Raw genomic sequence first — 27,353 nt, forward strand, 5'->3', positions numbered from 1 at the left:
CCAGAAAGAGGGCCCTCACCAGAAACTGACACACGCTGATCGTGGACTTCCAGCCTCCAGAAAAGTGAGAAAATATATTTCTGTTGTTTAAGCTACCCAGTCAGTGGTACTTTGCTAGGGAAGCCTGAATTGAAGACACTCTGGAGGCTTAGTTTTCTCATCTACAAAATGGAAAACCACAACCCATACGTCATGTGATGGTTAAAGAAAGACTGACACATGTAAGGTATCTAGGGCAGTTCTCACACCCAGCAGGCCATCCACACACAGTAGCTACTAGTCTTGCTGGCTGCAAACAGGAAAGGGGGTTTCAGGACACCTGCAAGACATCCGTGTGACATGAGCCATGGGCACAGGCACTCCCAGGGTTCTGAGTCAAGCATGGGCATCTCTGGCATTCCCACAGGGCACTGCAGGGGAAGGCCCAACAGGAGGGCCACCCCCCTGTAGGGGAGCAGGGGCAGGTCCCCGCCCAGCTGTCTCATCTCCCAGCAGCAACACACACACCTGCCTCTGTCCCGGAACGCTGGCGGCCTCTGGTGGTGAAAAAGGAAATTCGCTTTGTTTTAAGTACATCTTCATTTCTGTAGGGTGAAAAAAGTCAAAATTTGAGGAAAGCATGGCAAAGACATTTCTATTTTGGCTGTGACTGTACAATGCCACACATAGAGAAGGGAGAAAATTCCATCGGCAGGGTGTTTGGGCTCCTGCAGCTGACGTGTAAGCATGGACAGCACCAGTTATGCTCAGAAGTCTTTCCGGAAAAGAACAAGCTGGCAGGACTGGTAGTTTCCACTCCTGAGCTTTTCCATCTCAGGCAGGTGCTAGCATTTCTGTACCTGGCAGGAATGCCCATATCAGAGGCTGTTACTTCACGCTGTTCACTGAGGGAGTTCTCTTAGGAGTATAAGTTCCACTGAGATGTCGCAGAAGTGGCCTTCAGCAAGTGAACCAGGAAGGCTGGTCTTCAGGGCCCCAAGGACCAGCACGGCTCATCCCCAGATTTTCCCCTTTTATTAGAAGACCTTTGAGGGTACTTTTTATTCAATCTCTATACACATTGGTTAGTGACTGGCAAAAACTTTTGAACAGAATGATAGGTGAGGCTAAAATGAGGAGATTCTCCAGGATCCTTTAAAAATTAGAAATGGGAGAACACTGTTTTGGGCTGAATTGTGTTCCCCCCATTCATTTGTTGAAGTCCTAACCCCCAGCACCTCAGAATGTGACTGTATCTGGAGATAGGCCTTTAAAGAGGTGATCAAGTTAAAACGAGGTCATGAGAATGGGCCCTGATCCAATCTGACAGGTGTCCTTATAAGAAGAGGAGATCAGGACACAGACAGGCACAGAGGGAGACTGTGTGAGGACACAGGGAGAAGGCAGCTGTCCCCATACCAAGGAGAGAGGCCGCAGGAGACACCAACCCCACCGCCACCTCCATCTCAGACTTCCAGCCTCCAGAACTGTGAGAAATAAATGCCTGTTGTTTAAGCCGCCCAGCCTATGGCACTTTTTCATGGCTGTTCAGCAAGCTGGTAGAGACACCATCCCATGCGTCTGTTGGCTGGGGCTACACACACATTTGAGAACTTGCTGGGGACAGAGACCCCTGCTTACCTGCCAAATTGATTTCTGGAGAGATCTAGGGTTTTGAGTTGTCTGCAGGTCCACTTCTCTTGAGGTGGCAGTGCCACCAGCTGATTTCCCTGTAACTTCAAGAACATGAGGGCCTGGGACAGAGGGAGAGAGAAGCAAAGACGATGTCAAATACCAAAGGGGCAGAAGACCTGAAGGGAAAGTCAGTTCCCTGGCAAAGCGAAGCCAAATGATTATAACCGATTCACTGTCACAAAGATTCCAACAGTGTGGGGTTTCACAGTGTCTTAAAACTCATAAAATTATAGCGAACAAAGCAGATGGGATAATTAATAGAAGATCCTTTCCTTCAGATCAATGGGATGCAATTATTCAAGAAAGAACTGAATCTAAGTACTTCTCAGAATTGAGGTTTCTTAAGAGTGACAATTATTTGTGGACCTGTCCTGGGAATAGTGGATGAGTCTGAAGGTCCTGGAGGCCACTGTGTTACCACAGGAGGGGAGTGGGCACAGCATGATGCCTCCTTGGGCTGGCCCAGGTGATGCCTTGGACAGGGGTCAGGTGGCATCAGTGACACCGAAGGTGACCCACCCCAGTCGTGCACCCTCTGCTGGCTTGACACTGATGCCTTCAGAGTAATGCAGAATTTCCCACCTGGGGCTGGCCCTGGGCACCAAGTGGTGAATAGGATCCATGCTCTGCTTTCAAAGGTTGTCAGTGGAGTGGGAAAAACAGACGGATGTGTGAACAAGCTAAAGGTAGAAGGCAGCCCCATGCTGGGACACACACACACACACACACACACACACACACACACACACACACACACACACACACGGCTCTGGTAAAAGGCACTTCCTGAATTCACATCCGGGAATTCCAGTTCTGCCACTTCCAGAGAGGGAGGCAGGGACAAGAAGGCCCTGCCCTGTGGTGCTGCCAGGGCTTCACACACCAGAATGCCTGGTGGGCTCACCCTGGAGCCGGGAAGGAACAGAGCCAGAGGTCAGTCCGAGGGGCTGCTGGGCTGTGCCTTCAACTGTCAACACTGAAGAAAATTCTGGAGGATAAAAATTCATCATCCCGCCACCCTCCCAGAGCTGTTTCATTTTGCACATTTCCTCTCAGTCTCTTTGCACACAACCATGCGTGACTTTGACAGTTAAACTTTTCTTTCAACTTTTTTTGTCTTGAAAGCTCGGAAGAAGCATACAGGTTTCACTGCAATGTGGAGTGATTTTCTTACAAAAGCTGAAAAGGAGAAATAAGGTGCTATTAGACTTACATCAAGCTGGAAAAGTCCCAGGGGAACTTCTCTGAGTGTGTTTTCTGAGAAGTCCACATCCTTAAGGTGGTTCTTCCAAAACACAGCCATTTTGTCTGGTAGAGACTCCAAGGCATTTTTGGATGCTTTGCAGCATTTCTAGGAATTTGATGAGAAAGAGAATTAATTAGCTTTCTAAATGCCGTGGTGTCTATGATAAAGACTGTTTCCAAATTTAATGTTAAAAACAAGACCATTACAGTAAGGCTCTGTAATAAATACAATTCAGCTAATTAAGAGGCTACAGACTATCCTTGCCCCATTTTCCTGTCCTTGCTCCAAGGAAGGGATGGGAATGGTTTCCTGGGGAGACCAAGGTGGCTCATGGTCCTTTCCCTTCCCTCAAGAACATCTGGCCCATTGTCCTTGGAAATAATGGGACAATTCAGGACAGTGCTCTGAAGAGGAGCCCATGTCCCACACAAATATGCTTAAACTAGAAATGTTAATGTTAGAGACGGAGAAGTTCCATATTTGCTATTGAAAACAGCAATAAAACACAAATATTCTTTATGCTGTTCCATCTGTTTTAACAAGCAAACTTCCCAAGAGAAAATACCATGATTTAATGGGCAGCACTATGGATGCAGACTATTCTTCTCTTCTTTATTCTTATTTTACAGCTGTCCTAAAGGAACGACCCCACCTTTTGGACAGAACTCATCCTGGGCCAGAAGTTCAGGCTGTAGCTGTGGAAAGTCCTGTGGGTGTTACGGTGCGAATCTCAAACCCAGAGCCAGGTGCGCTGGCTCTCGGGTGAGTTACCTGCCTGAGACCCTCAGCTGCTGGATGCTGAGTAACATGTTTGTCTATAACACAGGACACCACTGCGTGGCCGCCAAGGGGACGCGGTATGCACCGCACCCACAGCTCTGTGAGGCTGGCATGGATGTGGACTGACAGCTCCTTTCATGATTTTCGGCAAGTTACTAACCAAAGGGCAGGCCCAGGCATTTGGAAACACCTTCACGTTATTTCTGGAGACATTCAGACAATTGAGTGACTTGAAAGAATGAAGGAAAAGTGCAGGGAGTTCTGTCAATTTATTGTCAGAAATATCGAGTTCCTGTAGCTTCCGCAAACCAATCCAGTTCGTGGCTAGGGGAAAATAAAAGAGGATGAATTGTAAAAACAGCCCAATCAAGAAGAAAATGACAAAGTAAGTCAGGTTATTGATGCTAAAATATACCATTTTCTTCTTCAAACAATTTTTCCAAATAATTTTTTGAAGCTGTCAGTTTTTGAAGTTTTGAGAGATGCAGGAATCCCGGTGGGAGGTGGGACAACTTGTTGCTGGAAATATCAATTTCGAGTAGCCTGTAGTTGGGGGAGAAGGAAGTCAAGGCATCAGAAGAAAGAGGTAAAGCATCACGGGTACATATTTCTCTGTAAACATGTTTCTTTTTCTCCTTGCACAAGGATAAAGAATGTGCATTGAAATACAGCAATATGATTTTTATTCATTGCATTACTGTCACTATGTCATGTGTAGACAAAGAAAACCAAATCTCTCTTTGGTGGATCCTGGTCTCATTGACCAAGGGATGTAACCTTTCTCACATATGTGATAACAGAACAAGCTGGTGCCCTGGAAGTTACTGGAAGTCCAGAGAGCACTGCTTTTAACCTTTTGGACCCTCAAGTCTGTCCAGGTTAAAGACCCCCACTCCGTGGCACTTGTTTAATTTTTTGTGCAGATTTCTTTCCCATGAGTTACTGCTGACCCTAAGCTCTTTCCAACATTCTTTTTTACTTAACTTAGAGCCTTAGCTTTTGAAATCAGCTCAAATCCCATATGGAATGAGGCCTTGCAGGTATGATTATCAATACATCAGTGAAGGTAAGGTCTTTCCTCTCCCCATGCAGCCTCAGCAGGAGGCTTGGGCCTCTTCCCAAGGCCTCCCAGAAAAGGAGACAGGAGCTGCCTACACCATCAGGCTGCTGCCAGAGTCCTGGGAAGTTAACTGTTTCTCTGAGGCCCTGCCCACTTTCCTTGGGAGGTGGACCAAAAGCTGGGTTGTCTGGGTGCCACTGTTTCCACCAGCCCCTTTCCTCTGACTCCTGTGTGCAGGAACAAGATTGGGCACCTCGGACAAGCAGGCCTGCGTGGCTGCCAGCGAGTGGTGGAAACGTGGGCCAGACAAGCCACCCTACTAGACAGATCTTTCTGCATTCACGTGGAAAGGAGGTGGGACCTTGTGCCCAAGAGCTTGCATAATGGCAGGCAGAACTTCCTTCTCTTATTTTATCTGAAAATCTGTTTTCAAAAGCAACAACTACGATCAGGGAGCATGACTGCAGGAAGAGGACAGTGCAGAAGGAGGGTGGTGGTGGCAGCCGGGGCTCAGATGGCCAGGGCTCACCCCAGGGGCTGCAGGGCAGGAGCCCACCTGGAACAGATGATTTCGTCTGATGACTTCACGCTGGGCAGCTCCCCCAGGTGGTTGTCTGAGAGATTCAGCTTCCGGAGGTTGATGAGTCCCCAGGGGATGATGGAGGGGAGGGATGCCAGGCAGTTGGCAGAAAGGTCCAGCTCTGTGATCTGGCAGGAGATGTCAATGAGCCAGTCCAGATCCACCCAGGGCAGCTTGAGGTGGGACCATTTCACACGAAGAGCCTGGATATTGGAGCAAGGGGAAAGCACACACCAACGATGAGCCCAGGGCTCGTGCAGACTTGAAATAAAGCAATGATTTATTCAAGTGTGAATCTGTCTGTTCATCTCAGCAGAGTCCCGAGAGGTTGGGACCACATTGCCCCTGAGAAGGTACTTAAGCCCTCCTGCACCTACAACCTGAAGGTAATCTCTGCACAGCTACAGCTACTCACTCTCCAGCCTCTAGAGGGAGCATGTGGGCTTAGCATCACCTCTTAGAGAGCTATCACCCTCGGGGGGAAACACAACAGGAATGGCCCCTGCTCTGTACAGAGGAGCCCACCCAAGCTTGGTGCAGCCTCCCTAGACTGCAGAAGAAGGCTTAGACCCAAACCTGGGTCTTCTCACTTCCCTTCACGGCACTCTTCCCTGTGATTAGAGGAGTTGCCGCCTGCAGCTGCTTACACCACGCTGGGTGCTTTGTGGATGAGCTGCTTCCAGAGTGAGAGACTGAATATACAGACAATGGCCAGACCATATATAAAAAAGAGAACTTTGACCCACAACCTGCAGCAACCTACCAGGAAACTAACCCCCTTATCTATAATAAAGAGTCCAGGAAGCCAAACTTGCCAGAAGCCATACTGCAATGTCTAGTAACAATCCAGGAAGCTAAACAATAACTTCTGTAACAACTGGCCCCAAATGTCCAGGACTTGACTGATAAGTGACAACTTCCCTAATTTTGTCCCTGCTTCCAACTTAGACTAACCAGGGAAAGGCAAATATGCCCCCTAACCCATCATGTAGGACGCCCCCCTTTTAGTTAGCTGCCTCCAGCTTCCCCGTCAACAGCCTCTAGTCAGGGCACACCTGAAGCCTTCCCTTTATCCACCATAAAGCTTCCCCACTCCTCTGACAAAATGCAAGTGACAGTGGCTGACTCACTTGCCACCAAAAGCTCTGAATAAATCTCCTTTGCTTTTCTCATTTGATTGGGTCAGAAAGGCCAGCAGTTTTCTGGCATATGGTGGTAAAAGAGATCTGGTTAAATGTGTATGAGCAGGGCTTTCTCTTTCTTCTTGATCATCAAAGAATTTAGGGCTCAGTGAGGTTTCTGGGGAAAGGAAATTGGCTTTTTGGCTTTTTTCTCTAAAGCAGCTGGAAATCCGTATCAGAAAATTAGAGAAACAAAGATTAGTTCTTCACTAATGGGAAAAGGTAACAACTGGAAAAGACACCAGAAACATGGGGTAAGTTTGCTTTCAAAATTGGCAGCAGCAGACAGACTTCCTTATCTGGCCACAAGGTGGCGATATGTGCCTTATCTTTGTCGCCCCCTTAGCTAACTTGCCAGGATTGGAAAGGCTGGGTCTACTAACACCCTCTAAAAGCTCTGGTCTTCGAACCAAGCAGATGAGGCTCTGTCTCTGTCTGCCTGTCTCTCTCTCCATTCACCTGGATGAAGAGAGACAGACGATGGTATACTGGATTTTGGGTCAAGAGAATGGAGCTTTAGTCTCAGTTTTTTGTTCTGTTTTGTTTTTTGGGTTTTTTTTAGACTTGACATTTAGGCCTGTTTTTGTTGTCATTATTGTTTTCCCCCATAATTTTCTGTTTTGAAAAATTTCAGAACTGCAGAGAAGTTGAACTAGGACACACGATTACCCATTCATACACCCTGCACTGTAGACTCACCAATTGTTAATATGTTGCCACATCTGCTTTCTCTTCTTTTTCTCTACACACACATACAAGCACACACACTTTTCATTTATCTGCTGAGTCATTTGAAAGTAAATTATAGCTATCATGGCACTTTACACCAACATGTATCTCTGAAGAACAAGAATATTTTCCGGGCTTCCCTGGTGGCGCAGTGGTTGGGAGTCTGCCTGCTGATGCAGGCGACACGGGTTCCTGCCCCGGTGCGGGAAGATCCCACATGCTGCGGAGTGGCTGGGCCTGTGAGCCATGGCCGCTGAGCCTGCCCGTCCAGAGCCTGTGCTCCGCAGCAGGAGAGGCCACAACAGTGAGAGGCCCGCGTACCACAAGAATATTTTCCTACGTGACAACCATATATTTATCATTTTCAAGAAATGAAATCAATACATTATCAAATCCACAATCCATGTTCAAATATTCCCAAATACCCCAGAAATGTCTTTTATAATTATTTTGTATCTTGATCCAGGATCCCATCAAGAATCACACATTGCATTTAGTTGACATGTCTCTATTTTCTTTAATCTAGAAGAATCCTCATGCCTTTTAATGTCTTTTCCAACTTTGGCATTGTAAGTTTTCAAGTCATTCTAGTTGTCTTCTAGAATATTCCATAATCTGAATTTACTGAGTTGTTTCCTAATGTTTAGATTCAAGTTAAGCATTTTTGGCAAAAATCTCAGACAATGTTTAGCCCTATCAATTGAACTCCACCAGAGGGCACCTGATGTCAGGTTATTTCACTAATGGTCTGATCCCTTGGGTTAAGTTCTATTTTACTCTTTGTGATTAATCAGCAATCTGTGGGGTGATATTCTGAGACTATCTGTGAATATTTTATGTTCCTACATCAGTTTACCCAATGATTTCAGCATCCATTGTTGATCAGGGCCTTACTCACTTAGTACATTGGTGGTTACAAGGTGGTAATTTTTCTAAAACTTCCATTCTGTCTACATTTGTTACGTGTCATTCTTCTGTACAGAAGTATGTCCCTCCCCACCTGTTTAAATATTACTATGGACTCACAGATCCTTTTTAAATTCAAAGTATTATAATTCATTATTATCATCATTTCTTCCAATGCTCAGGTAATCCCCAGTTTGACCACTGGGAGTCCCATCAAGGGGACTCCTGTGTTCCTCTGACATATCCCTATCAGTTTTGGGCACTCCCTTACTTCCTGATAAAATAAGATGTTCAAGTTTCCTCTGGTCCTTTCCAAGTACCATCCCTGATTCCCTTTAACAGAAAATGGTATTTAGAAACCAAGATCTAGGTGTTGGGTATGCTCATTGCTATTGGGTTGTCACTGATTCTTGGCCCATTGATCCAACACAACCCTATATTTAACATGAGTGCATTCTGATGCCTCCAACTTGAATCCAGTCACATCGGCTTCTTCCTAATCTTTCCATAAAAATTCATAGTTGTGTCACCCTTCACCTTATTATTGTTGGTTTTAATCTGCTAAATGATCAGCTTGGACCAGATGGTATCTAGGTCGCTTCTGGACCCAGGATTCTTTCTGGCTTATACTCTTGAGAAGGACAATGGCTTCCCACAGAGAGCCTTGGAGTAATCATGACAGCCAATCTAGGAGCCATGCCAGTCTTTGCGATGCCAAGTCAAAGAAGGCTCTCTAAGGGTCTGGCTGCCTCCCTTTCCTGGGTTCTCAAAGACACATCCAGGCCCCAGGTCCAGGGCCAGACAGCTGGACATAAATCCAAGGTGTCCGGATTGCAGTCTAACTTTCTCTACTCACCCTGTGTGGCCATTCTGGTCATTTAATATCAAATAGTTTGGACCTGAACTGAAATGGCAGTCAAATGCAAGATGAAAAGGAGGCTGGTTTTGGTTTTAAATAACAAACCTTAGGTGTCTATAAATAAAACTCTCTAAGGGCCATCAAAAATAAATAAAACAACAGGAAAGATTCAGGTTGTTATTGTGACGTAAACTAGTTGCAGCACATCTTTGGAGGATCAGCTGAGATGTTCTGTCCTGACAATGGCAATCTTCCTCCTGCATTTCCTTCTTGTCCTCTGACCCTGGAGCTGCAGCCTAGAACTACATAAGGAGCAGAGGCTCAGCCTTGGGAGACTGGAGCCCTGTGTTTGCTTAACTAACCCCATGTGGGGCCTTGGGCCAGTCGAGGTGGAGGTGGGTACTTTCACAGGTGCTATCAGGCTCAACTCCCCTTATAGGAACCTGCCTGCGGATTCCGTACTGCACTAAGTCAGCCCAAGGGTCATCTCTGTCTCCACTGCCCCAGCAGGCAGTGTGGCCATCCAGAACCCGACTGCATGCATGTCCAGTGCTGCACCTTGTCTGACTGCGTGTGAAGCTCAGCACCGTGCCTAGCATGCAGCAGGCACTCAGTAAATGTTTGTGTGCTGAAAAGAATCAAGCCACTGGGACCAGCAATCCATCTATTAACACCTCTAACCAGAACGATCACCCTAAAATACCAAGGTCTACTCAAACCCCTCAGCCTTCCTGCACCCCAGCCCGCCTGCAGCAGAACACCTGAACTCCCTCCCCAGAAAGCCCCACACCTCCACAATCTGCCCCAATCACTTCCCAAATTTCTGTCTCACTGTCTCCTCCACGACCTCTGCCCATCCTCTGTGCTCCTGTTGGCAGATGGCTGGTGGGGTTAATAATTTGTTCTAGGTAGAAGAAACTGGGGAATGGGCCTACTCCTAGAGCAGAGGATTCAAGACCAAAGGGAAATTGCCAACTAAAGTACAGAAACTGCCTGTCATAAATGACCCATAGGGTTCAGGAAGTGGACTGGAATTCATAGGAAGGCTGTGGGGGCCTGACAGTGAGCTTACTGTCAGTACCTGACTGGCCAATGTGCCAAAGGGCTGCCAGGGTGCTCTGGGGCTGCAGGAGACACAAGGTTGGTGGGACTGGAGCTAAGAGAGTTTTGCAAGTTTTCACCAGAGAGCTGGTCTCCTTTTGATCGTGGGTGTCATGAGGTCACTCAGGGATCCCAGATTCTGCAGGCGGGCTGGCCTCCGCCTTTGCACTCTGTCCTGCTACCACGACAAAGGCAAAAGGGTGCTCCCTGCTCTGCCTTCTCTTCCCTGGAGTTCACAGACCTCTTCCCTCCTATCTAAATCCTACTAATCCTGAAAGCCCTGGGGCAAGGACCACCTTCTTCACACCCAGTAAGTGTCTGCATTACAGCCCCCAGTTAGGTAACAAGGATGCCATCTTGCTTCACAGTCAGCAGCATTTACTTGAGCACTGCCAAGTGCAGGCCCGCCTGTCAGGCACTGGGGTTGAGGATATGGATGCTGCAGACGGAACCAGCTCAGGGAGTTTATGTCTCGAAGGGAAGAGCTGTGTGTGTATTGAACGTGCATCTAGTCACCTTTCAAGGACTAAGAGTATGTGATGTTGACCAGAAAGCCAGGAAAGAACATCTGCAGGGAAGCCTCCTGTGCTTCTTTGGGAGGTACTATTTATCAGAAGTAAATCGTCAATAACAGGAGAGTGGCTGTGTGTGGCACTGAATTCTCTAGACATGAGGAAGAGGAGGAAGCAGATGCTGCCAGTTCCTAAAACTGAGCTCTTTCTAGGTCTTACATCCACCAGAGTTTCTGCAGTGTTGAAATTTGTGAAACTCAAGCCCAGGGAGAGGTAGCAAAAAGCAAGAAGTCAGAAAACATGATGACACACTCAGAATTCAGACATGTTTGTGAAAAGACTTCTGGGCTGGATGGTGGTTAGAAAAACATGTAGGATTTCTACCTGGTCTTGGGTTAGTCTGGAAACTTTCACATATACAAGTTACTTTCCTTTTGGTGCACAAACATTATAGGGTGCACAAGTGTTTCCAAAGTGGCAGAGAGGAAGAAGGAAGGAGGAAGGGTGCACAGTACACCTGACATGGAAATGTAGCTGGGAAATGTAGCCCTCATTACTTATTTATGTTTAGTCTGGGCAGGATCACAATAAACCAGGTTCTGAGGTGGTGAAGCCAGCAACTGTATAATTAAATCCATGCACACTGAACTGCAAAATCAAAGACAGCTCACTGTGGAGATCCCCAAAGTTCAACAATGCCATGGTTAAGGCACACCTCTCTGGAGGAAACAGAGAATATGCTCATGCTGGTCCTTAAGCATGAGCCCTTTCAATTTTGGGCCAAAGAGACACTGTATGATGACTTAAGAAACTTGCTTTCCAAGGCAGTGGTGGTGACCAGGACCAGTTCAAGAAGGACTAGGGCACTTGGCTCATTACAGAAAGTGATGTTTGGGGTTACCTCTGCACAAGAAGGTCTCCTTGTTCTGTGATGGAAGCTGTGGTCCAGGAGGGCAATTACCTGCCTTTATATAATGCTGCCTGAAGCTTCCATACAAAAATAACACAGTGAATGAGCCAGTGGACTACAATGACATCTCTCATGCTTTTATGTCAGTGCAACCCTTAAGGTTGAAGAATATAATTGTTCATGAAGGGCTGAAATTGACAATGTTTTTAGGCTGGCTTTAACCTTGAGAGATGTGGGGCTGGCAACTGGGCCCTGAGCAGACACAGAGAAGGGTTCTCTGCCCCAATGCTGGGGGAGGGGTGTGCCTCTGCAATTTTGAGAACCCACAAGAGCAAGTTCCAACACTGCCTCCTTACTAGGTCTCTACTGAGCCCACAAAGCAGAATCTGCATCTCTTCTCCCTGTGTTCCCATCTCACTGTCCCTTGAGGGGACAGACGAGAGCTCAATGACAGCACAGCATGACACAAAAAAGGCAGTCAGTAGAATTAGTCTTTCCAGTCAAGACACACGTGTTAAAACGGGGGAGAAATACATAGAATGTTCTAAAATGTATTAATGAACCCTTGGCCTACATAAAACCCAAAACTTTCTTTTTGTGGGTAAGCAGATTCCTGGGTGGTGGTTCCTTGTTGAACCAGCCAGGAAGACAAGAGCCACCTTCTGACATGTGAAGGAACATTCAGGGCACCAGACATCCAGAGGAGTGCAAAACCAACAGGTCTAATCTGAAAGGAGCAGACTCACTAAAAGGTCTGAAGAACAAGCCAAAAGAAACTCTAAAAATGAAGGTGCTCAGAGCAGCAGAGCCAGTCACAGAATCTGAAGACACATCCCAGGCCACCTGAGTGATGTCAGTGCTTGTGCAGAAGGGGATCTGTGCACGAATGCCAACAAGTTGGGGTAAATTTCAAGCCTACAAGTGTCTTTCGGGAGCCCAGACTGTCAGAGGAGGCTCTAAGTGAGGTGGAGTCAGCTGGACAGGGGATCAGCACGCTGGAGACAGCAACTCTGGTCCAGTCTCCCTGTGCTGGTGAGGGCCATGGCAAACGGGGACTATGCCCCACATCCTCGGCCCTGGAGAACCCTCCATGCAAGGCTTCCAAACGCCTACTGCTCAAGTCCCTGCACCCTGGCAGGGATAGGCTCTCAGGAGGGAGGGGGCATTGAAAGTGAACAGATGAGAAGGAGCCTGGACCTTGACTGGCCATCTGCCTGTGCACGTGAGGTGGCCACGGCGGGCAACCAGGCCAAGGGCAATGGAGCAACAGCCATAAGGATGGTGTCATGGGCTGAACTGTGTCCCTGAAAAAGATATGTTGAATCCCTAGTACCTGAGAAAAAGCTTATTTGAGTTTATTTGGAAACAGGGTCTTTATAGAGGTAATCAAGTTAAAATGAGGTCATTAGGGTGGGCCCTCATCCAGTATGACTGGTGTCCTTATGGAAAGGGGAGATTAGACACAGAGGCAGACATGTGCAGAGGGAAGATGATGAGAAGACATGGGGAGGATGGCATGTGGCTGGAGTGATGGGTCTACAAACCAAGGAACACTGAGGACTGCCAGCAGCCACCAGACACTAGGAAGCGGCAGGGAGGGGTCATCCACTGGAACTGTGACAGGGAGCACGGCCCTGCCAACACCCTGATGTCAGATTCCAGCCTCCAGAACTCGAGGCAATACATTCCGGTTATTTTAAGCCAAGCAGTGTTTGGTACTTTGTTATGGTGGCACTGATACAAATGGTAACAAGTCAAATGACAATTGGAGAAGTCAAGACCTGAGAATCCGGAACATTCCATCAACAGAAGCCCACAGATTAAGAAAGGAAATGAAAGAAGCAGAGATTCTTGAAAGCCAGAAGGATGTCTCTTAAGATAAGCAGATTAGAAACATAATAAAAAGGTGGGAAAAGGACAGTAAAACCAGTCATTAATTTAGGGAAAAGCCTGGGAGGACTCTAGGGTACAAAAGGAGAATTTCGAAAATGACCTGAGAATACTAAAGGGAGTAAGAGAAGGGAGAGGAAAAGAGAAAGGGGAGGACAGCCTTCCTTCTAAACTCAGAAGGAAGATAAATTAAATGACTCACTTAAACAACTTAAATTAAATTAAATTAAACGACTTAGTGAAAGGAAAAAAATGAAATCAGTTCTGACAAAAGCCTGCCTGCTAAAAATATTATAAATGTCAGAATTAGTAGTGGTTAGCTACCAATATAATTTCAAACAAACAAACAAAAAGGGAAACATAACCAAGGAAGCCAGATCAATGAGAAATGTAAGTACAAAAATAACTTACAAGCAAACCTACAATGGCATTTTAAATAGTCAACACGGAACAGTCTGTTGCCTCCAAGGGCACACTCAAACCTGAACCCTGTAGGGGAATCTTCTGGAAGTTGAGCTGTGATCACATGATAATACCTTCCTGGTGACTCTTTGCAATGCATGCACAGAACTTTTTCAAATGACCCTCACAGTAACCCTGTAAGCACAATTTGCACATAAAGAGCCTCAGTGAGGTGACCTGTTTGAAGGTAACAGAACCAGGATCACGATTCAGGTGCCTAATGTTCTGTCTGGTCCCTTCCTACCAGGCACCATGTTCATTCACATGACCATGGAATAGCTGACATGATTTCAAAGGCATTAGGAGAGATAACCAAGGTGACTCAATAATGATAAAGACACTTAACCACAACCCCCAAAATACAACTATGCTAAATCTTTGTGTTCCAACACAGGTCAAATTTGTAAAAAACAAACCCATGAAAATTCAAGAAAAATATTAGCAGGATACGATAGGTCAAATATGCAAAAAATGAATGGAGGACACTACAATAAGAATGGGAGATGACCAAATACTAGGGGACAGGAGAATGAATTCTGTTTTCAAATCAGTATGAACTTGCACATAAATTGATTACATTCTGTGTAAGAAGCAAAAGTAAAAGGAGAAAAAGGGGGAAAAAGGGCAAGCCTCCTACATATCTTATGCCTGGACAAAGGCAAAGTAAAGGTAGAGACCAATGACGAAAGCAGAATTAAAAGGTGTCCAATTATTTGGCCATTAAAAATGCCCTTTCAAATAATGCTTGGGTAGGAGAGAAAACCAATTCACAACAGTAGAATACATTTTTAGAACAACAGAAACGTCACAAGTAATGGGGAAAAAAAAAACAACTCTGATCACAGTTACAAAAAGGACAAAGTGAAGCATGATAAACTAGCTCTGCCCTGCTTAGAATGGAAAGCTAAAAGAAAGCAGGGCAATGAAAACAAAATTAGACTAAAAATAGAAAAACCAAAATGAAGTAAAAACAAGGAAGTTGGTAAATAAAACCAATTCTAGAGTTGTTGGAAAATAATAAAATTGATAATCAATTGACTAAAAATAAAAGTACCTTAATAATCTAAGAATGAAAATGACAATCTAACAACGGCTGAAAAACAATGTTTAAGTTGTGGGAGATGTCCTCAGCCAGAGCTAACAAACCAAATAATGATGTTGAAATGCAAAATTTAATTCCAAAATAAAAAATTCTCAAAGTGACACAATAAGAGAAAAAACAAAATAATGTATATGAGACAAACAAATAAGGAAACTAAAGAATCACTCTCCAAAGGCTCCTAATTCAATATAATTCTTTTTCAATCCAATCTTCAAAGAACAAATAGTCTCTGTGTTACATACATGGTTACTTAACAGAAGACTCACTTTATTTTATGAGTAAAACCAATTACTTTGCAAGAGCCATTAAAATTCTAGCCAACTGCATGCAAACACATGGATGCAAAAACTGTAACAAAATCTTCTCTAATGGAAATCAACAAATGAACTCAAAGGTTTCAGTTCTGCAACCAAGGAGGATCTATACCAAGAAAATAGCACTGTTGGTAGTAACTTATGGAAAACCATCAGCACATTTTGTTAAAGAAAAGTGGCCCTCTTTTAATCATCTGAATGCCAAAACATAGTTAATAAAATTTATCACTTTTTCTTCGCTAAAATTCTTAAAAATAAACAAGGTTTGTTTTAAATCAACATTGTGCTTTTTTCCATGTAGTATTTCAGTCATTCCTTTGAAAAATAGGAAACTTACCAAAAAAATCTCCCTTCCAACTCAAGAATTTTGCCAATAGCAATATGCAAGAGAGAGAAAAAAACAAGAAATAAAAATACTATCTCTGCAGTTACTAAGCTATTCAACTTACTGTTGAGAGAACCCTGTTTCCTCAACTTTTAAATAAAGACAAAAATTTCTACCTCACAGACTTGTATAGAAGATTAAAGTAGAATATTTGGCAAAGTACTTTGTTAGCCATGAAGTCCTATGTAAATGGAAGTTTACTACATATATAAAATTTTATCCATCCATCTATTCACCTATTCATCCATGCATCCATCCAGGTATCCATCCATCTGTCCACCCACCCACCCATTTTCCATCCATCCATCCATCCATCCAAGCAACCAACTCCTCATCCTGTTCCAGGCCCTACAATGAGGGGCAAACACAGGGTGAGCAAAGCTGGACAAATCCCTGCTTTCGCGAAGCTTCCAGTCAAATGGGGGAATTGACATTAAACAAGAATGTCACCAGAACAGACAAGCCCAAACTTTGTTAAGTGCTCTGAATAAAACGGCAGGAAGCTCTAAGAGATGGAAGGGGGGATGTGACCTGGCCTGTGGGCTGGGGCAGGCTTTCCTGCGGACGTGGCGTATGGCTGAGGTGTGGAGGTAGAGCTGGTGTCCAGGAGCAGCGCTGTGCTGAGCATGAGGAGACAGGCACGCTTGTCCCTGTTGTGTGGTGTCCACCCTGCGGGTAATCATGGCCAGTAGAGTTCCCCCTGCTGCTGGACATTTGGGTTTTGTCCTCCTAGTTTCTCTTATAGATAGCAGTGCTTTGAGCAGTACAGTTGTGGCAATTACGTTTTTTTTTCTTTTGAGTTACATCCTAGAGGTATCTTTCAGAAAGGAAATACCAAATTCAGAGCTGTTCTCTGGGAGAAAAGAGTTTTATAGCTTTTGTCACATGACGCCAATTACTTTCCACACATACGGAACCAATTTATAGTGCCAGCAGCAAGGCTTTGGTGTCCCTTTCTCTTTGACGCTGCCAAGTGCCTAACTCAGCATTTATATTTATTTTTGCGAGTTTAATAGGTATGTGATGGTACTTTCAAGTCATTTTAATTTGAATTTCTGTAATTGCCAATAAGATTGTATATGTTTCCATGCCATGAATTACTATCTGTGTTTTCTCATGTGTAAATTAACTGTTCGTTTCTCCTAACTTCTTACCCAAGGGCATTTGTGAGCAATGTGACAGCAAGGGCCATGGCTCTGGCTTGGGCACTGCTGAGTCCCAAGCAACTAGTAGGTGATATATAAACACTGACTGAATTAAACTCAATTATCAACTGACATATAATTGAGTCAATGGTGTTTTTTGGATTTCAGTTTCTGTCAATTCTTTTTTCTCAAGTATCTGCTAATGTTTTTCTTTTTTAAATTTCTTTAAAAATATAATTTTACTATATTAGTATACTATAGTAAAATTATATTTTACTATAAATAAGTTTAATATATATATATCGTTTATCTTATTTGTGACTATATGTCTTTATACATCTTCATATATCTTTAAAATTTTGAAATGGAATCATTTTCTTCTATAACTGGAATAAATGTGCTTTTTGAAAGTATATTCTGATGAATTTCCAGTGCTTAACTTTTACCTGTCTGGAATTTATTCATATCATTATGAATGTACTTGTCTATGCTGATATCCAATAGTTCCAATGACATTTGATAATGTTTTCTTATTCTGTCCTTATTGTGTTTTCTAGTTTGTCACATAAGTTCAAATAATAGTTTTAGTATTTCTGCATCTCTATGAATCATTTTCTCATTGTAAACTAAATGTAAGTGGTTTGTATAACTGCTGTTTTGTATTATGTTTGATGATCTAGTGGGACAGGCCACCAGGAACACCTACCTGAACGGTTACACAGTGCACCTGCTCAGCTGTTCTACCCTGTGACCCTCACTATCTGCTCTCAAGTTCTAGGAAGCACTCACCATGTGGACAACATCACAGTGTTGAGTCTATTCCACAGAGAAAGCGTATGAATGGGGCATGAGAGTGGGGAAAGATTTGGTATTTGGAAACTAGAGAAAACAGTAGGATAATTGGCTAAATTTCAGGGCACAGGAAAAGTGGAGCTGATGGAAGAGGCCCATAATAATAATTCTGAGTTTGATCTCATAACTCTCAAAAGGCAGGTGAAGGCTCTTCCCTTCACACAAGCCAGCAGTGAAAAGGCCGAACCACAGGCAATCAGGCTGCTCCCAGTCTGCCTCTCACCTGCCGGGGCCCTACTGCCCCAGAGACTTACATCTGCTCTGTGAGACAGTACCACCTGCTGTGAGGAGGACGTGAGGAGCTGAGAAGGTGCAAGGTGCAGATGTAGAAATGCTCTGGAAAGTATAAAATTCTTGAATAAGACTGTTGTACCAAACACTAGGCCTAACCTTGGGCAAGGATGTTCCCCAGAAACCTTAGTGCTCACAATGTCAGTAGCCCTTGGTCAGCTGCTCATGAAGGCCCCAGCAAAGGCTGAGAAACCACACTTGCTGCAGCCTGCCCTTTCTGAGTATCCCATGTATGCAAATCCTCAGACCCACCAGATCACTCTGATGGAGAAGGGCTGCTTCAGCTCCCAGAATGTGCAGCCAGGATGTTTGTGCTTGGGCACAGATACAGGCATCTGAATGGCCAGTCACTAGGAATGTTTAACGTACATCATAAGCCAGAGCTGATCCAAAAATGACAAGAGGAGTAGTAGTAGTAGTAATAAGTGATCCTCTCTAGGTTTGCTGCCAGATTTGAAATCATTAGGGACTTGTAAAGAAAATTAATAATTCCCCAACTGTGTAGTTTCAGAATCAATTTCAGCTCTTGTGGACTTAACTCCTATACTCAGAACAGCCCAGCGTGCCCTCCGGCCCAGCCCTCTAACTGCTGAATGGGACAAACACCGTGGTTAGTTCAGGCCCTGCTTAGGCCTCTCCTGGCATTTCTGTTTTCCTGCTCCTTCCCGGGTGTGCCAGCATCAAAGCGTTGTTTCTCATGGCAACAAAGCAAACATTGACAGGACAGTCACCAGGAACACAGGCCAACTCATTAAACATTCAGGCAAAGGTCTGGCGGTTTTCCAGCAGGGCACCCATGAGCCAGAGCCAGGAACAGCTTTAGCCAGGTCTGACTTGGCTTTGGTTTTGCTCTTTTAAAAGTGTCCAGACCATGTGGTGTGGGCTCTCAGACTTTCCCTTCCAAACACCATCAAAACCTAACTGAGCAGCCCGCCCGCTGCCAGTGGAAAATCAACGTGGGCTTCTCGGCCATTCCCCGTTTGCCAGCAGAGGCAGGTTCTGGCAGCCTGAGAACTAGGCTGTGCCTGACACAGAGGCGTGGTGAACCTCGACTGGCCGTGGCTTCCACAGAGGCAGCAATTACATTAAAAAATATCAACTAGCTAGTCGGGGAGGCAGAACACAAATACAGAAACAAACAAGATGACTGCTTCAGCAAGGTCACTGCCATGAATGCCAGCAGGCAAGGGAGTTTTCAGGCTGTGTACACATGGCAGCAAAGCACCCTTTCAGTGCCTGCCCTTGTCTAATATTCTGAACAAAAAATGCCAGTTCAATTCCACTGCACACCTGGGAAGGTCGAAGCACTTACCTCTGGTTTCTGAGTCATCGTTCCTGACACTGGACCCCTCCGCGCTAACCCCCTCTCTTCTGCTGGCAGCACAGAAGGAAAGCGTTGTCACAGGTTAGAGATCATGGCAGCCAGACACACTGGCTGCACACACTGCACACACTGGCTGCACACACTGCGAGGCCCTTGAGTCTGAAATTCACTTGAATAAAAAAAAAAAATACCACCTGCTTTCGGGAAGCCCAAGGAGCCTTTATGACTCAGACTGCACTGTAATTTCATTTTCTCTTCCAATTCTACCCAAAAGGGCAAAGGAGAAGAAAAGCAACATTGTCTTTTCTTTGTCTTCTCCTTTGCAGAATGCAATAATCACTTCCATGCTCTATCCCTATCTTGGCAAATTAGCAGGAGTTACCCATAGAAAAGATCACAGACACAGATGTCAACCATTTCTGCTTTTAACCTTAAGCCAAGAAAATGCAAGTCACTGGGTACACATTAGAATCATCTGGGGAGTTTTTAAAACTACTGATTTGGGTCCCATCCCAGAGATTCAGATTTAGTTAGCGTACGGTATGGCCTGTGCATCAGGATTTTTAAAAAGCCCCCAGGAATTCCAATTACAGAAAAGTGTGAGAACCACTGATCTACATGAAAGACCTGGGAGGTACAGTTCAGGAATCATGAAATGAGAAAATCCCCAAGTTAAGAAGGCTCAGATTCTGGTCTGAATATCACTGTTTAATATTTTCTGTTCTTGGACAAGTAACAGAATATCTCTAAACCTCAATACTTTCATCTGGTAAACAGATTATATTTCTTGCAATTCTTACTAAAGTGTTGTATGGATCAAATATGAAAAGAAAGTGCTGGGAAAAACACTGAACACTACACACATGTAAGGGTTAGATGATCACTATTTATTTCCTTTTGCAACATGAAGCTGATGTTTGATGTTTATTGAGCTCTTATTATGTTCCAGGCCTTGTGCTAAGTGCACACCTGGCCTCCAAGGTAGATACAATGATTAACTCTGTTTATAACTGAGACCAGCCAAGGCACAGACAGCTAACAAGTTATGGAAAATAGAATATCAGTGTTCTCTAGAAACTAGGAAACCAGCAATGATAAGAAAAAAGGAAATAGCAATACATATAATCAAAAAAAATGGGAGGAATAAACCAATATGACAGGTCCCACACAAATGTGAGTTGGGTGGGTTCCTCTTTCAAAAGACACAGTCTCGGATGGGATTAAAAACTCAATACTGTTTACAAAAAATACACCTAAGACAAAATAAAAACTGAAAGTAAAGGCTGGGGAAACTTAAACAAGGTTGATGCAAAGAAAAAAGAGCAGTGTGGCCATGTGAAGAGCAGACAAACCCAATTTTAAGGATAGAAGCATCGATAGGATTAAGGCAGATATTTGATATAATGAAATATGTTAAAATGGGTCATAAAGCCATAAACCAGGTGTATGAAGCAAAAACTTCTAGAATTATATGAAGAACTAGATAAAAATCAGTAGATGAGGAAACCAAGCCCCAGAGATGTAAGTAACCAGATGGAGGTCCTAGAGCAGTGAAGCCTGGAGCCCAGATTAGAGCCAGGAAGTCTCCTGCCAGAGCCTCACCTTGACCACAACACCATCAACCAAACACTCAGAGAAGATATCAAGAAGGTTTCAGTACAGATAAAAGCCAAAATGAATGAAGGAACAAACAAAATAAATCGTAAAAAAATAAAGAAAATCTAGGTCCTTGGTAGGACCACTAGAATATATAAATCCCTGGCTGGTCTGATTAAATTCAAAAGAGAAAAAGTAAAACTGTTCAACATCATAAATCAACAGCATAAATGGGAATATAATAACTACTAATATAGAAGAAAAGAATTACCAAAAAAGGTAAATGTAACACACTATGATGGCAAATTAAAAAATCTAAAGGAAATGGATGATTTTCTACCAAAATATAACCTCCTGAACTGCACATAAGCAAAAGCAGACAACCTGAACTGATCAATGACTTCAAAAGAAGTCCCAAAACAAAGACCTGCTTTATCTAATCAATCTTTAACAATAAATAATTCCTATGAAACTTCCCCAGATTGTAATAAAATGGGAAGTTCCCTAAGTCATTCTGTAAAGCTAACATAGTCTTATACCAAAATCTCATAAAGATAATAAAAATAGAAAATTATAGATCAATTCACCTATAAATACAGATGCAAAAACTGTAAATAAAATATCAATAGGTCAAATCCAGCCATAAAAACACCAATTAGCATTATTACAAGATTTCAATATTGGGTCAATATCTATCATCATCATTCATTACATAAACAAATTAAAGTAGAAAAGCTCTGTGAATATATCCATAGCTGCTAAAAAGAGATCCAACAAAATTCAGCAACATTTCCTAATAAAAATCCTAAGCAAAAAGGAATACATGGAAACTACCTAAATATAACAAGTCTATTTACCAAAAATCTGCAGTAAATGACCATAAACTGCTGATGCCAAGACATTTAAAAACAGGAAGAGAGATACATCTGCTCTTTTCAGATGATTCAACTTTGGACATTTCTGCTGATAATCAGTAAGCCACGAAATAAAGTAAGTTAAATAAATATTAGAAAAGACAAGACAAACCTGCTTTAAATTTGCAGATGACTTGATAATATACCTAAAAGTTTCAAGGAACTCCTCTAAAAACTAGAATTAGTAAGACAAGTTGGTAAGGGGACTGGGTAAAACAAATAAATAAACAGAAGAGCTTTCCTTCATACCAGCAACATTAGGCTGGAAATGGATAAGAATTATATATATTCCATTCAAACAGTGGCAAAAACAATAATAAATGAACAAAATAGGTTCAGGAAATCTTTATGAGGAAAACTATAAAATCCCATCAAAGAACATAAACGCAGCACAAATTGCCATGGGAGTCACCATGGGAAATGCACAAAATGGAAAAACGAATGTCTGATAACAGTCAAGATATTTTTGAAAAAAGCAAATAAGGAGTAGAAAACTTGCATTAACAGGTTGTAAGGTTTAAATGAAATGCCTATAATCAACACAGTATAGCATTTGAACAGAAACAGATTAATAGGCCAGTGGACCAGTGCAGAGAATCCCAAAATGTATACAGGCATATACTGGGGGAAATGGCATTAGTGACATTTCAATTCAGAGGGAAAATCAAAGCTTATTTTAAAAATTGTGCTGGAATAACTGATCATCCACCTAGAAGAGAGGAATCCTAGATTCCCTCCCTCAAACCACATATACAAATAAATACAAGAAAAATTAAAGCTTAAAATATAAAAAATAAAAGAGTAAAAATAGTATAAAAGACTCTAGGAGAATATTTATATAAAATCGAGGGTGAAATGACTTTCTTATATAACCCAAATGCCATAAAGGAAAAAAAAACATATTTGATTATATATTCTTGTATCTTTGTTATCTCAAAAGATAACAGACAGAAGACAAATAATGGATTGGGAAAAATATTGGCAACATGTATGATAAACAAAGGCTTAAAATCTCTAACATACAAAAAGACTCTCCAAAATGAGAAGGAAAAGGTGAGTAATCCTTGAGAAAAATAATCAACAAACTGTAACAGGCAACTCACATAAAGGGAAATGCAAATAACTGATGATGATATGAAAAGATGCTCAATATTATTAAGAATAGAAATGTGGGCATTAAAACATGGAGATTCCATTTTTACCCATCAGAGTGATGAAAATTAAAAGGCTCCTGGACATCTAGTGCTGGACAAAGTATGGGGATAGATATCCCCATGTAAAGCTGGTGAAAGTGTGAAACCAGAAATAATCCAGATGTCCACCAACAGGAAAAGGGCTGAGTCAACTAAGCTACATTCACTCTAGATTTAAGGCATGTATTTAAAAGAATGAGATGTAGCCACATTGACTGATCAAAAGGGGGAGTCGGTGATAGAGTGCTAAATTTAAAAAGTCAAGTTGAAGATAATGTAAACAATGCAATATTATTTTTGTTATTAAAATGGTAAACTAACTAGAACTAATTCCTGTATGTGTTTTTTTCCCAGTTTTATTGAGCAATAATTGACATACAACATTGTATAAGCTAAGATGTATGACCTGTTGATTTGATACATTTATATACTGCAGAATGATTACCGCCTGTAGCCTCTAACACCTGTACTATGTCACCTAATTACTATTTCATTTTTGTGGTGAGAACATTTAAGCTTTATTCTCTTGGAAACTTTCACGTATATAATACAGTGCTATTAGCTGTAATCAGTGCTGCACATTAGATCTCTGGAACTTCTAGCTGAAGTGACCAACACTTCGGCTATATGACCAACATCTCCCCATTTGCCCCACCCCCCAGGCACTGGCAAACCATCTACTCTGTTTCTATGGTTTGCCTTTTTTAGATTCCACATGTAAGTGAAAACATACAGTATTTGTCTTTCTCTGTCTGACTTCTTTCTCTCAGCATAATGTCCTCAAAGTCCATCCATGTTGTTGCAAATCGAAGGATGTACTTCTTTCTCATGGCTGAAAAATATTCCACTGTATATATACACCACCACTTCTTTTCATCCACAGTGACTACTCACCATTTTTCCCGGACAACTGCTAGGCAAGGCACTTGCTTCGACGAAATACTTCCTGAGGAGATATTTGCTGGGGTCAGGACTGTCCAGTAAGATGTAGGAACAGAAAAAGGCCCCATGCCGAAGCAGGAATATGGCAATGTCTTCATTCCCTAAAGGACAGAAAGTGGAGAGCTAAGGGCATTTGGATGCAAGGTGTGTCACAGTTGTCTAAAAGGGCAGACACTCACATGTGAAATAAAAATGAAAAGGGCACTGGTGCTGTTGAACTTCTCTATTACCTCCCTTGACGCCGGAAGGTTCCTGTTAGTGACAGAACTTTTGTGGGGCTTTGCCCTTTGAAGTGCCTCCTAATATGGTCCCATTTGCCACGGTTGGCCCCTGTCACTGAAATCCCCTTGCAGGAGTTGAGTAGGGGGAAGGAGGAAAGAGGCAGACCTTTTGAAGAAGCAAAGAATAGAGTTGCAAAAACCTCCACAAAGGCCATTGGAGAGCAGAAGTTGAGTGTGAAGGATGGGCCCACATCTTGACAGGGTGATGGCTTTCATGGGCGTACTGACTGGGGACCCACCTGACTTGATAGCCGCGTAGAGTGGCAGGCGCACGATGACAGGGAACTCATTCTTCCTGACTGCATAGCTCTCTGGGTCGGCCCCGTGCGTCAGGACCAGGAGCTTCACCACTGCCAGGTGCCCCCGCTGGCAGGCCAAGGCCAGCATCCAGTTCAGTAATCGCTGGGGGCTGCAGGGACCTGGCAGGGATGACAGGACAAAGGGAGAGGGTGGCTGAAGGGACTGGTTGTTCCTGCTCTGAAATCCCCTTTGATCACGGCCCTATTTCCAGCTGAAATTTGCTTCCGTCCAGTTGACAGTGTCTATGGAAGTCCCTCTGAATTGCATATGACATTTCCCCACATCATTATAAACCCACCTGCTCATCGAATAACACCAACTGAGGAAAAGCAGCATTCAAAAGCAGCATTCAAAACAGTGTGATCTTAACAATGGAAATAAGACTAGAAAGAACTACCTTCAGTGCTGCAGAGTTATCTCTGGGTAGTGGGATTGTGAGCATCCCCTTACTCTCTTCCTCACCCCCAGCCCTGACCTCATCCCTAGAGCAGCATTACACACAGGGATATGGGTTTTGGAGATAGGCAGTTCAGGATTGAAATATTTCAGCTGTGTGGGACCCCGGTGGCACAGTGGATAAGATTCTGCACTCCCAATGCAGAGGGCCTGGGTTCGAGCTCTGGTCAGGGAACTAGATGCCACATGTGTGCTGCAGCTAAGAGTTTGCATGCCACAACTAAGGAGCCCGCTTGCCACAACTAAGACCTGGTGCCACCAAATAAATATTTTTAAAAAAACATAGTGAATTTATCTGACCTCAAAAATAAAGGTTAAAAAAATATTTCAGCTGTGTCATCTTGGGGAAATTTCTTACCCTCTTCGTGACTCAGTCTACCCATCAGTAAAATGGGAATAATAACACCCCACCTCCCAAGTTTAATGTGAGGATTACATGACATAGTGTGTGTCAAGTGCCTGCCTCAATAAATTGTCATAACCTCTGTCAAGTGCCTGACATAATTCATTATGATATGTCATTATGTTCTTAAAGTAATACTTTTCTGCATTTCCAAATTACTGTAATATACATATATTACTTTCATAAGTTAAAAAAATACTTTGATGAAAAAAATAGATCAGCCTAAAACTTAGAGAATTACTCCCTGAAAGAACTGCCTACTTAATTCCAAGATAAAATAACACTTAACACACTGAATGAACAGAGAGAGCGTGGGCTGAAATGTTACAATATCTTCAAGTTCAAAGTAGTGCAATGACTTTTGGATCTTGCTGCCATGGAAAAACGATCTCATCCTCCACACGGACACTTCCCAATTGCATCATAACACTGTCTCACTTCCAGAGGCGGAAAAGTCCTCAGGAATCAAAGTGCTCTGAAGCCTGGGGAGAGTGAACCTCCCTCTGTGATAGGAAACTGACCAGGAAATAGGGGTGAGGCAGAGAAGGCAAGAATTAAAACCCACCACATAAGGTACCTGGCATTATGCCTGGGCTGTAGCAGGTGTTAAATAAATGTCCCTTCTTTGCCCTCAACTGATAACTAAAATGAACAATTCAAAGGAGGAGGTATATGAACAGAAAACAAATTACCCCTCTCCATTACTACCAGATATCTGGCTATGAGAAGTGCAGTCATCATGCTGCTAACTTCTGTTGAGGATGTAAATGTGTCATTCTTAGGAGGCAAGCCCTGTATTTCACAGTCATAATTTTAATATGAGGAAACCGGAGCTCAGGGAGACTTGGGAACTTGCTGAAGGTCCCACAGTTGGTAAATGGTAAAGTCAAGCCTTAAGTTCTGCTTTATCTAAAACCAAAGGGTGCTCTCTTAACCGTACAAACCCCTACATGTATTCTATAAGGTCCAAATCCAGCAACACTCATAGAGCCCATCTTTCCACCTCCTCCTTCTCTTCAGCCGTGCTCAGCTACAAGACCAGGAATTACATTAATGATGTCCTTCAAATGATGTTCATAATTACATAACGATGTACCCACACCCCATGGACCTCTCATCCATCCTCTTCTTGAACCCTGCCTTCATTCTCTAGCTGTCTCTTGTCTTACCTTACTCTCGACAGTGGCTACCTTCCCTACAGGCTGGGAATTCCCAGAGAACACAAACTGTTTTGCCCACCTCTGCACTCCCCACAGGGCCCAGCACAACGCACTGGACTCCTTCAGTCCTCAGCAGCTCTGTCCTGAGTTGAGTTAAAGACAGGACACCCCTGCGAGCAGCTGAGAACCATGCTCAGGTCCACCCAAGCTCCCTGCTCTGCAAAAGCAGGCAAACCAGGCTCTTCCCTTGCTTGTCTGCCAAGTAAACTCCTACTTAGCCTGCAAAGCCTGGCTCAGATGTCAGTTCCCTCTGAAGACTCCAGCCTGCACCCAGACAAGACCATTCCCTGATGTGTGCTTGCAGACCACTGTGTAAATATTTCAACCTTCGCATGGTTACACCTTTCTGCCTCAATTTCCTCTGCTTGACCAGGACCTACTAAAGGGCTGGGATCACCTTTTTAGAAAGGCTCTGTGTCTATCAAGTTCTTCAGTGTGGCCAGTACTTGGAAAATGCTCAATAAACGTAAGCTGTCCAATGAGATGAGTGAGTCAGCTGGCATAGACTCTTTGGGACTAGAACAGAGCTACTCTTGGAGATCCCCGAGGAGAGGGAATCAGCTTTGGCTCCTTGGGGGCTCCTTCCTGCCCTCCTATACCTTGCTCGACTCAAACAGCATCTATGGGCCCTAACAGTGCCCTGATTTCTGTTCATAAACTCATTCTCCTTCCAGCTACAGGAGAGGCATGCCAGCTTGGAACCAAATCTGAGCACAAATCTACCTCAAAGCACATAGCTGGACAC

At 43.5% G+C, this 27,353-nt stretch overlaps 1 protein-coding gene across 2 annotated transcripts in view; it reads right to left on the minus strand.

Annotated features, from left to right (window-relative positions):
• LRRK1 (leucine rich repeat kinase 1) overlaps window positions 1-27,353 on the minus strand; it is a 166,792-nt gene that overhangs the window by 87,424 nt on the left and 52,015 nt on the right. For both annotated transcript variants that reach the window (XM_060155428.1, XM_060155437.1), the window contains exons 5-12: window positions 24,469-24,648; window positions 23,901-24,049; window positions 5,317-5,543; window positions 4,116-4,243; window positions 3,861-4,024; window positions 2,888-3,025; window positions 1,621-1,733; window positions 508-584 (exon numbers count right to left, since the gene is read on the minus strand). In XM_060155428.1, the coding sequence (XP_060011411.1) occupies window positions 508-584; window positions 1,621-1,733; window positions 2,888-3,025; window positions 3,861-4,024; window positions 4,116-4,243; window positions 5,317-5,543; window positions 23,901-24,049; window positions 24,469-24,648 (1,176 nt within the window). The remainder of the gene's footprint in view (window positions 1-507; window positions 585-1,620; window positions 1,734-2,887; window positions 3,026-3,860; window positions 4,025-4,115; window positions 4,244-5,316; window positions 5,544-23,900; window positions 24,050-24,468; window positions 24,649-27,353) is intronic.

This window comes from Lagenorhynchus albirostris, chromosome 1 (genome assembly GCF_949774975.1).
Source record: "Lagenorhynchus albirostris chromosome 1, mLagAlb1.1, whole genome shotgun sequence".
In the NCBI taxonomy this organism is placed as follows: domain Eukaryota; kingdom Metazoa; phylum Chordata; class Mammalia; order Artiodactyla; family Delphinidae; genus Lagenorhynchus; species Lagenorhynchus albirostris.